Source organism: Podarcis erhardii, assembly GCF_964252035.2.
Source record: "Podarcis erhardii genome assembly, chromosome: 10".
NCBI lineage: Eukaryota > Metazoa > Chordata > Lepidosauria > Squamata > Lacertidae > Podarcis > Podarcis erhardii.
Window position 1 is genome coordinate 9866689 of NC_138500.1, and position 11038 is coordinate 9877726.

An 11038-nucleotide genomic window follows, 5' to 3' on the forward strand; every position below is an offset into this window, starting at 1 on the left:
TACTTAGTCATGCTGGCCACATGACCCGGAAAAACTGCGGACAAACGCCGGCTCCCTTGGCCAGTAAAGCGAGATGAGCGCCACAATCCCAGAGTCATTTGCGACTGGACTTAACTGTCAGGGGTCCTTTACCTTTTTAAGACACAATGAGATTCAAAGGAGTCCGCTGTGATCCGCAGCAGAGACAGGACAGCAACCCCAAATAAAAGCATTTTGGGAATTTTTTAATGTTTAATGTTTTGTTATGATTTCCTATATTCTTGAAGCTGCCCAGAGTGGGTGGGGCAACCCAGTCGGATGGCTAGGGTATAAATAATAAAATTGTTGTTGCTACTGGACATAAATAATAAATAATAATAATAATTTTTTATTTATAACCCGCCCTTCCCAGTTCAGAAAACCAGGCTCAGGGCAGCTAAGAATAAATTTAAAACACTTAATTGATGCAACAAAAAAGAGCATAAAATACAGTATAAAACGTGAATGATAAAATTGTTGCTTTTGTTGGGTATAAATAACAAAATTGTTGGTGGTGGTGTTGTAACCAAAAATGGCCCTTTTCCCTTATGGGGTATCCAAGAGCCCATATAGAGTCCTTACATAGGTTCACTACTGGTAGGAGAGAATAACAGAGGCCAACCAGAGAATATTGAGAAGCAAAGCAGCTAGTAAGCTTGATCTTTATTGATCTGTTGCAACAGGGTGCTCCCCTCACACGCAGGAAAGGAGGATGAACCCAGAAGAATGGTGTGCAAGGCCTTATAAAGACTTTTGAAATTGCCACTCTGTAGATCAAGACCACCCCCAGAAACATCATACATACATCACAGAAGGGGTGTAACCTAAGACCCACCCCTCAGATACATCATACCTACATCACAGAAAAGGCGGTCTAAAAACAGAAATTTGAATGTTGTTTTTCTCCCATTGTTGTTTATCTCGTCTGGCAGGTTACTTGATTGGATTGCCTGGGGAGCCTGGCCAGTCTTTTGTAGTGAGAAATACTTAGTTCCTGGGCCAGGTCTCAGGCTCACACCCTATTCATATCTTAAATGTGCCCTTAAGACAGGATTTGTAAGGAAAGAGACAATGGGGAGGTTTCCCACTTTGACCTTGCAGAGAAAACATTTGCTCAGTTTAGGAATCAAAATGGTTCCAGGTCAGTCTTCCTGTGCTGATCTATGTACGTGCTTGGTTGGTAACTTATGCACATTACCATATATCTAAGACCTCAGTGATGCCTGGCGTGCTCTGGTCCGTGGGGTCACGAAGAGTCGTACAGGACTAAATGACTAAACAACAACAACAAGACCTCAAAATTCCTGTCACATTGGGTATAAATAATAAAATTGTTGTTGATTATAAATAATAAAATTATTGTTCTATTATTATTATTTCTTCTTCTTCTTCTATTATTATTATTATTATTATTGTTATTATTGACGTCCCCATTTTCATGTTGCAGGGCATGCATTTGCAGCAACCTCTAGCTGGGAGAACTTGCACCAGAAGTCGGTTTCTGCTTGAATAAAACACCGCTACCTATGGTTTTCCCAGTAGTGATGTATGGAGGTGAGAGCTGGACCATAAAGAAGGCTGATCGCTGAAGAATGGATGCTTTTGAATTCTGGTGCTGGAGGAGACTCTTGAGAGTCCCATGGACTGCAAGAAGATCAAACCTCTCCATTCTTAAGGAATTCAGCCCTGAGTGCTCACTGGAAGGACAGATCCTGAAGCTGAGGCTCCAATACTTTGGCCACCTCATGAGAAGAGAAGACTCCCTGGAAAAGACCCTGATGCTGGGAAAGATGGGGGGCACAAGGAGAAGGGGACGACAGAGGACGAGATGGTGGGACAGTGTTCTTGAAGTTTGACCAAACTGAGGGAGGCAGTGGAAGACAAGAGTGCTTGGCGTGCTCTGGTCCAGGGGGTCACGAAATGCCGGACACGACTAAACAACAACCACCCTTCGCCCGCCTCCTTCCCTCCGTCTTCCTCGAGTGAGCGAAGAAGAAGAAGAAGAAGAAGAGCCGCGGCGGCAGAAGAAGGAAACGCCCCTCTCCGCGTGACGTCACGCCTCCTCCTCCCCCCCCCCCGTCCTCCTGGATAGCCGACGCCGGAGCGAATCGAGCGGCTCGCTCTCGCTGCTGTCTCTGGGCTCGGCCGGCGCGGTCTGCCCGGGCGACCCCAAGATGGCGGCGGCGGCGGCGGCGTTAACGGCGGGACCCCGGGGGGCGTCTGCTGCTGCTGCTGCTGCTGCTGCGGGGCTGTCGGTGTCTCCGTCGTGAGGGGGAAGGCCATGGCTGCGGGGCCGTGAGGATGTGCGAGAGCTACTCGCGCTGGCTGCTGCGCGTGTCGACGGCGCAGGTGTGCCAGGCGCTGGGCTGGGACGCCGTGCAGCTCTCCGCCTGCGACCTCCTCACCGACGTCCTCCAGAGGTACCTGCACTCGCTGGGCCGAGGCTGCCGGCGCTACTGCGAGCTCTGTGAGTAACGGCCGCGGGGGGGGGAGGGGAAAGGGGGCGCGGGGGGTCGCCATGGCGACGGGGCTGGCACGGGGAGGGGGGTGAGGAAGGAAGGGGGGCGCATGTGAGGTGATCCTGGGGGAGGGGGCCGTGGGGCTGCAGCGGATCTGGGGGAAGTGACTGTGGGGTTGGCGTGGAGGCGTCACGACGTGGCAGTGGGGCTGGAGCGGATATGGGGTGTGTGAGGGGCAGAGGAGGGCCTTGGGGTTACCATAGTGGCACGGGGTAGCTGTGGGGCTGGAGTTAGGTAGGGGGAGCGTGGGGCTGGCATGACGTGGCTTTGGGGCTGGAGCAAATATTTGGGGGACGTGGAGCTGGAGTGGGCATAGAGGTGTCAGGATGCAGCCATGGGGCTGGAGTGGATATGGGGTGTGGGGGGTTGTAGTGTGAGGTGCAGAGGAGGGCCTTGGGGTTACCATAGTGGCACGGGGTAGCTGTGGGGCTGGAGTTAGGTAGGGGGAGCGTGGGGCTGGCATGACGTGGCTTTGGGGCTGGAGCAAATATTTGGGGGACGTGGAGCTGGAGTGGGCATAGAGGTGTCAGGATGCAGCCATGGGGCTGGAGTGGATATGGGGTGTGGGGGGTTGTAGTGTGAGGTGCAGAGGAGGGCCTTGGGGTTACCATAGTGGCACGGGGTAGCTGTGGGGCTGGAGTTAGGTAGGGGGAGCGTGGGGCTGGCATGACGTGGCTTTGGGGCTGGAGCAAATATTTGGGGGACGTGGAGCTGGAGTGGGCATAGAGGTGTCAGGATGCAGCCATGGGGCTGGAGTGGATATGGGGTGTGGGGGGTTGTAGTGTGAGGTGCAGAGGAGGGCCTTGGGGTTACCATAGTGGCACGGGGTAGCTGTGGGGCTGGAGTTAGGTAGGGGGAGCGTGGGGCTGGCATGACGTGGCTTTGGGACTGGAGCAAATATTTGGGGGACGTGGAGCTGGAGTGGGCATAGAGGTGTCAGGATGCAGCCATGGGGCTGGAGTGGATATGGGGTGTGGGGGGAGTGTCGGGGGTGTGAGGGGCAGAGGAGGGCCTTGGGGTTACCATAGTGGCATGGGGTAGCTGTGGGGCTGGAGTTAGGTAGGGGGAGCGTGGGGCTGGCATGACGTGGCTTTGGGACTGGAGCGGATATGGGGTGGGCATAGAGGTGTCGGGATGCTGCCATGGGGCTGGAGCGGATATGTGTGGGGTTGTTGCAGTGTGCTAGAATAGATACGGGGAGCGTGGGGTTGGCACGCCGTGGCGTTGGGGCTGGAGCGGATATGGGGTGTGGGGGGAGTGGGGGGGTGTGAGGGGCAGAGGAGGGCCTTGGGGTTATCATAGTGGCACGGGGTAGCTGTGGGGCTGGAGTTAGGTAGGGGGAGCGTGGGGCTGGCATGACGTGGCTTTGGGACTGGAGCAAATATTTGGGGGACGTGGAGCTGGAATGGGCATAGAGGTGTCAGGATGCAGCCATGGGGCTGGAGTGGATATGGGGTGTGGGGGGTTGTAGTGTGAGGTGCAGAGGAGGGCCTTGGGGTTACCATAGTGGCACGGGGTAGCTGTGGGGCTGGAGTTAGGTAGGGGGAGCGTGGGGCTGGCATGACGTGGCTTTGGGGCTGGAGCAAATATTTGGGGGACGTGGAGCTGGAGTGGGCATAGAGGTGTCAGGATGCAGCCATGGGGCTGGAGTGGATATGGGGTGTGGGGGGTTGTAGTGTGAGGTGCAGAGGAGGGCCTTGGGGTTACCATAGTGGCACGGGGTAGCTGTGGGGCTGGAGTTAGGTAGGGGGAGCGTGGGGCTGGCATGACGTGGCTTTGGGACTGGAGCAAATATTTGGGGGACGTGGAGCTGGAGTGGGCATAGAGGTGTCAGGATGCAGCCATGGGGCTGGAGTGGATATGGGGTGTGGGGGGAGTGTCGGGGGTGTGAGGGGCAGAGGAGGGCCTTGGGGTTACCATAGTGGCATGGGGTAGCTGTGGGGCTGGAGTTAGGTAGGGGGAGCGTGGGGCTGGCATGACGTGGCTTTGGGACTGGAGCGGATATGGGGTGGGCATAGAGGTGTCGGGATGCTGCCATGGGGCTGGAGCGGATATGTGTGGGGTTGTTGCAGTGTGCTAGAATAGATACGGGGAGCGTGGGGTTGGCACGCCGTGGCGTTGGGGCTGGAGCGGATATGGGGTGTGGGGGGAGTGGGGGGGTGTGAGGGGCAGAGGAGGGCCTTGGGGTTATCATAGTGGCACGGGGTAGCTGTGGGGCTGGAGTTAGGTAGGGGGAGCGTGGGGCTGGCATGACGTGGCTTTGGGACTGGAGCAAATATTTGGGGGACGTGGAGCTGGAATGGGCATAGAGGTGTCAGGATGCAGCCATGGGGCTGGAGTGGATATGGGGTGTGGGGGGAGTGTCGGGGGTGTGAGGGGCAGAGGAGGGCCTTGGGGTTATCATAGTAGCATGGGGTTGTTGTAGTGTGCTAGAATAGATACGGGGAGCGTGGGGTTGGCACGCCGTGGCTTTGGGGCTGGAGCGGATATTTGGGGGATGTGGAGATGGGGTGGGCATGGAGGTGTCACGACGTGGCCATGGGACTGGAGGGCGCTGCTTCTTTTAAATAGTTTTTTTTTTTTAGTTTTTTAACTGTTTTTAGCTATTCCCTTTTAAATTTGTTGGGGGGAATTATTGGTTTGTTGTTGTTGTTTTGGTTATGTATTTTGTGGTTTTATATACTGATTTTATCCTGTAAACCGCCCTGAGACCTGTGGGTATAGGGTGGAATATAAATTCAATAATAATAATAAATATGGGGGGGCAGGGCGGGAGGTCGTTGCAGTATGGGAGGCAGAGGAGGGCTGTGGGGTTTGCTATTCATTTACAGTGGTACCTCAGGTTACATACGCTTCAGGTTACATACTCTGCTAACCCAGAAATAGTGCTTCAGGTTAAGAACTTTGCTTCAGGTTGAGAACAGAAACCGTGCTCCGGCGGCGCAGCAGCAGCAGGAGGCCCCATTAGTTAAAGTGGTGCTTCAGGTTAAGAATAGTTTCAGGTTAAGTACGGACCTCTGGAACGAATTAAGTACTTAACCTAAGGTACCACTGTATTTACTTACTGAATTTCTATACCGCCCTTCATCTGAGAATCACAGGGTCGTCTACAGTATAAAAACCGCAAAAGGCATACCACAGTGACCAACAAAATCAATATTCCCTCCACCCAAACACACATACAGTTTTAAAGGCCGTAGATTGTTTCATCAGCCAAAAGCCTGGGAGAAGACGAATGTTTTTGCCTGGCACCTAAAGATCTGGAACAAGCCGTGTGAGCTTCCCTGGGGAGACACCCCCCCCGAGTTGGTTGTTATAGTGGTGGCATGATATGGCCATGGGGCTGCAGTCGATGGGGGGGCATATGGTGTTCTGGAGAGTGAGGTGACTGGAGTAGTGGACACTGGTGTACCATGGAGTTGTTATGGTAAGAAGTGGGTGGGTGGGTGGGTGGGGAGGACCATAAGGTTGACATAGTAAGAGAGGGATGCCCACATGGGTTGTTGTCACTTGACTAATATTGAATGTGGGGGGGAGTAAGATCACTATGTGGTTGTCTTCAGAGGCGGAGGCGGTGCATGGGTCTGTCATGGAGTGAAGGGCTGGAGTTGTCTTACATAAGAACATACAAAAATGGAAACAGGAAGAAATCCCGACGAAAGAAGAATGGAGAATGAAGTTGATGGAATACGCAGAATTAGACAAACTAACGGGGAGAATTCGGAACTGTCGAGACCAAAGATTTACCGAAGACTGAAATAAATTTACAGAGTATATTAAAAATATGTGTGAAGGACAATTAACGTTTGTAGGCTTTCAAGAAGCTCTGTGATAATAATGGAAAGAAATATTGTTTTATAATAATTGTTAAGATTAATTTGGTTAAAAAAACAACCAATACAGATGGAAGAAATGTGAATAATTGTGATAATATGGAAAATTTCCAGATAGACTGAATGAAGTCTGAAAGTGGAAAGATTAGAATTGGATGTATATTTTGAATGGAATGTTTTTCCTTTATTGTTATATTTGAAAAGTTTTATAAATAATTTTTTTTAAAAAAAGAACATACAAAGAGTTGGCTGGATCAGGCCAGTGGCCCATCTAGTCCAGCACCCTGCTCTTACAGTGGCCAACCAGGTGTCTTACCAGAAGGGGGAAAAGGGGTTGTTATAAAGATGACAGAGAAGGGATGTAGTTATGCATTCCTGGACTAGCATTTATTTCACAATGTAGTATTTATTTAGCTCTGCGTAATCCTCAAAGCACTTCACAAACATTATGTTGGCATTCTTTACAAGAGTCCTTTATGGTACCGCCGTATGATTATCTCAGTATTGCAGTGGAGCTGAGGCTGAAAACAGCGGCCTACTTAAGTTCACGTGTTCTGCATCCACAAGCATGACGAAAGAGGAGTAAATCCCGTGGAATTAAGAGGGACTTCATCCCAGGAAGACATGTGTAAGATTAGAGACTCCACGAGTTTTGTGGCTGAGGGAAGATTCCACATTTCAGTCTCTTATTTTTTTATTTTGAAATTTCAGTGCCATCTACCACATTGGTCCGGTATACATAATTTTTAGATGTAATATCAGCATTAAGATCAATCAGATAAAAAATAAGAATGCCGCTGATAATCCAGGGCAAAATTAAAATCTAACAACCTTCTGGAATCACATGGGTGAAGGCCTGAAAATATACATTTTTAGTAGGTGCTGAAATGTCATGAGGGTTGGTGCCTGCCTGAGATCAGATGGGAGGTAGTTCCATAAAGAGGGTAAAAAGGTAAAGGGACCCCTGACCATTAGGTCCAGTCGCGGACGACTCTGGGGTTGCGGCGCTCATCTCGCTTTATTGGCCGAGGGAGCCGGCGTACAGCTTCCGGGTTATGTGGCCAGCATGACTTAAGCCGCTTCTGGCGAACCAGAGCAGCGCGCGGAAACGCCGTTTACCTTCCCGCCGGAGCGGTACCTATTTATCTACTTGCACTTTGACGTGCTTTTGAACTGCTAGGTTGGCAGGAGCTGAGACCGAGCAACGGGAGCTCACCCCGTCGCGGGGATTTGAACCGCCAACCTTCTGATCGTCAAGTCCTAGGCTCTGTGGTTTAACCCACAGCGCCACCTGCGTCCCATAAAGAGGGTGCCAAATCTTGAGTTTATCAATGCATGATGTTACAGTGGCCAGGCTCTCCTTTAGCTCTTTAGTTGCGTTTTTGGGTATGGAGTTCAGTTCTCACAGAGGGGGTGGATAGGAAAGTGGTGCTAAAGGTAATAGATAGGGTTATATTCTCTGTAAGTGGTGGACCAAAGACTGTGGCTTCTCATGGCCTAGTATCCAGTTTCCCTGTTTGCTCCCTATTTGGGAATTATGGTTGAAGGGAAGAGAAGAGATGAGGATTCCGTTGGATGAAGGAGAAAATGGGTGCATTTAATGTTGGAACAGGGTTGACTGAGGTCAGCCTAAATACCAGATAGCTCCAAAGCAGCAAGCGAGCTGGCAGAAAGAAGGCTAGATAGAAATATTGGTGGCACAGCAGCCTTCTACTCTGCCAGCTTGTTAGTCTTGAAGGAGGTAATCGTGTAAGAGGGGCACAGATTTAATTGCCGTGGGGAACATTCTTTTCCTTTCTGGACATAGCAGTGCTGGGCATGACAGGGATTGGTTCCTATTCTCTTCTCCAGTTTGGAGGAGTGTATGGAGACTTACTCTTTTCATTTATATATATCACAACAATTATTTAACCATAACTTTAACATTTCCGACTTCGACTCCCTTCCATTTCTGCGGTTCTTTACATTTATTTTCATCCTTTCCTGCATGCTGCAAATTTTCTTAACTTACCGTATTTTTAGCCCTATAGGACGCACTTTTTCCCCTCCAAAAATGAAGGGGAAATGTGTGTGCGTCCTATGGGGCGAATGCAGGCTTCAGGAAGCTATCCGCAAGCCTGCGGAGCCCAGCGGGAACTCCCGCGGGCTCCGAAGGCTTGCGGATAGGTGCTTGCAGCCCGAAGTCCGGGGAGCGCGGCACTGCGCACCCCGGGCTTAGGGCACCTATCCGCTAGCCTGCGGAGATAAAGAAAAAAAATTATTTCCCCCCCAAGCTTGCTGGGCTGGGGGCGGGGAAATTTTTTTTCTTTATTCCCCCCCCCCCCAAAAAAATAGGTGCGCCCTATGGGCCGGTGCACCCTATAGGGCGAAAAATACAGTATTCTTTTACTCGTCTATTCTCTCATATATTCTTGAAACTGCAGGTTTTTACAATAATCCTTTCAATGTCTTGATCTGTTTACAGTTTATTTGTGTATACTCAATAAACCATTTTCATTCCTTTAAAAGTTTGTTGCCTTGATTTCTTACTCTTCCGGTAAGTTTCGCCATTTCTGCATACTCCATTAGTTTCTGTAACCATTCTTCTCTTGTTGGGACCTATGGAGAGTTATTCCCAGTTGATTGGACTTTGGATATGAGGTTGGTGGAGGCAGTCAGGGTTTGGACAAGTACACAATTTGACTGCCTGCCATTACCAGCCAGTGTGGTGTAATGGTTAGCATGTTGGACTGTGACTTGAGAGATCAGGGTTCGGATCCTTACTCAGTTATGAAACTCACTGGGTGGTCTTGGGCCAGTCACTGTCTTTTCTCACAGGGTTGTTGTGAGGATAAAAGGAGGAGAGGAGTACCACCTTGAGCTGCTTGGGAGAAAAGCGGGTATATAAATACAATAAACACAAACACAAATATTTGTGGGCCTTTTTGTAATTGAGGTGGGAGGAAAAAATGTTGCAACTGTCAACTACTGTCAGGAATGGATGGGGTGCCCTCTGGTGGTGGATCTGGAGATTAACAAGGCAGTAGGGCATGTTTAGTCACAAAGAGTCAGACATGACGAAACGACTAAACAACAAGAAGTGCATGTTTAATGAATGATCATAGAATCATAGAGTTGGAAGGGACCCGGAGGTTCATCTTACAGGGAAAGCAGTGCTCCCAAGAGACATATGTGGGTATACATGAACATAGAACGGTATGAAGTTACGAACGCAAAATAAATGGCTCATTGTAGAAATAAGTACCAATTCAGTTGATGTAGGTTGAGGGGACAGTATTGGGCTAAGTGCACTAAGAAGGTAAAAAGCAGATCCATACGTTCTTCAAAGGACAGTTCATCTGCCCCAGGGATAGTGGAGATCTTGAACTGTTACCTGGCCCAAATCAGTAGTTCTGTAACTTCTCATGGAGCACCAGAACAGGGGGCTCATCCCTTGCTGCCCCTGTCCTCCACCATCCACATGTCGAGGGGAAGGCCTGACAAGGGGAGTCTCCTCTGCTTTTCTAGGCTCCCCACTTTGATTTTGTACCCTCAGCATTCAGAGCTCTAAACAGGGGTGGGTGGGTAATGTGCCTAGAGTAGACCTCTCCCTTTCATACCTTCCCCTAGCACTGGGGAGATGGGACTAGCAGAGGATGTGATGGTACTCCATACAGATGGTCCAAATAAAACTAGTGTCTGTGGTGGTGGGGAACTAACAAGGGTAAACTGTTTATATTTATATGGCTGCACAATAATGTATATACTTTCAGCTGCTAAAAAGGTGACTGTCTGAGGAGTCATGTGAGCTTACATGAGCCTAAGACACCTGCAGCCACATGGACACCTCGTTGTCTTTAAACTCTACCACATGGTGAAATACATATTTTTATATCCCTGCAACCAAATGGGTTTCCCAGAGGGGCTCCCTTGTGGAGGTCGTGTTGATGGTGATGGAGGAATGCATTGGAATTAAAAGGGACAGGAAGTCTTCCAAGTCCCTGCCCGTCCCCTTCTGTTCCCCACAAATTATCATGGGGCATCACTTTTCTGCATCTACACATAGGTTGAGCCACTGGCATGCTGACTTGCTTCTGTAATTCTTGGCCATGACTCACCATCATGTATGGATATAAATTATTCCAATGGTGCTGTAGCCTTGTGTGCATATATTTTAAAAGTCTGAACTAGAAGTAGAAACAAATATTTTGAATGCGAGTAGTGCAGTGTCAGGTGTTTAGGACTGTGAAAAAAAGTGTTGATATTCCTAGTTGCCAGAATCAGATTTTTGGACACCCAGGCAATGAGGCAGCTGGGACTTTTCTTGACAGTGCTTTGCTGCTTTTCCTTTTGAAGCTACTAAATCAACATATTTCTTATGCACTTGCAATGTTTGCTTTCAAAACCTTTCTTGATTCCTTTTTTCCTTTTCTTTTTTAACAGATGGCCGGACAGATCCAATTTTGGAGGATGTAGGTGAAGCCTTCAATCTTATGGGGGTCAACCTGCATGAGCTGGAAGATTACATACTCAATATTGAGCCAGTCACTTTTGCGCATCAAATCCCCTTATACCCTGTCAGCAAGAATAATGTCCTGCAGTTCCCCCAGCCTGGAAGCAAAGATGCAGAAGAGAGGAAAGAGTATATTCCTGATTACATGCCACCCATTGTCTCTTCTCAAGAAGGTG

General features: G+C 49.6%; 1 protein-coding gene across 2 annotated transcripts in view; it reads left to right on the forward strand.

Annotated features, from left to right (window-relative positions):
- Positions 1-2200: 2200 nt before the first annotated feature.
- Positions 2201-11038, forward strand: part of TAF3 (TATA-box binding protein associated factor 3) — a 143855-nt gene continuing 135017 nt past the window's right edge. For both annotated transcript variants that reach the window (XM_081879713.1, XM_081879714.1), the window contains exons 1-2: positions 2201-2485; positions 10793-11035. In XM_081879713.1, the coding sequence (XP_081735839.1) occupies positions 2320-2485; positions 10793-11035 (409 nt within the window). In that variant the 5' untranslated portion in view covers positions 2201-2319. The remainder of the gene's footprint in view (positions 2486-10792; positions 11036-11038) is intronic.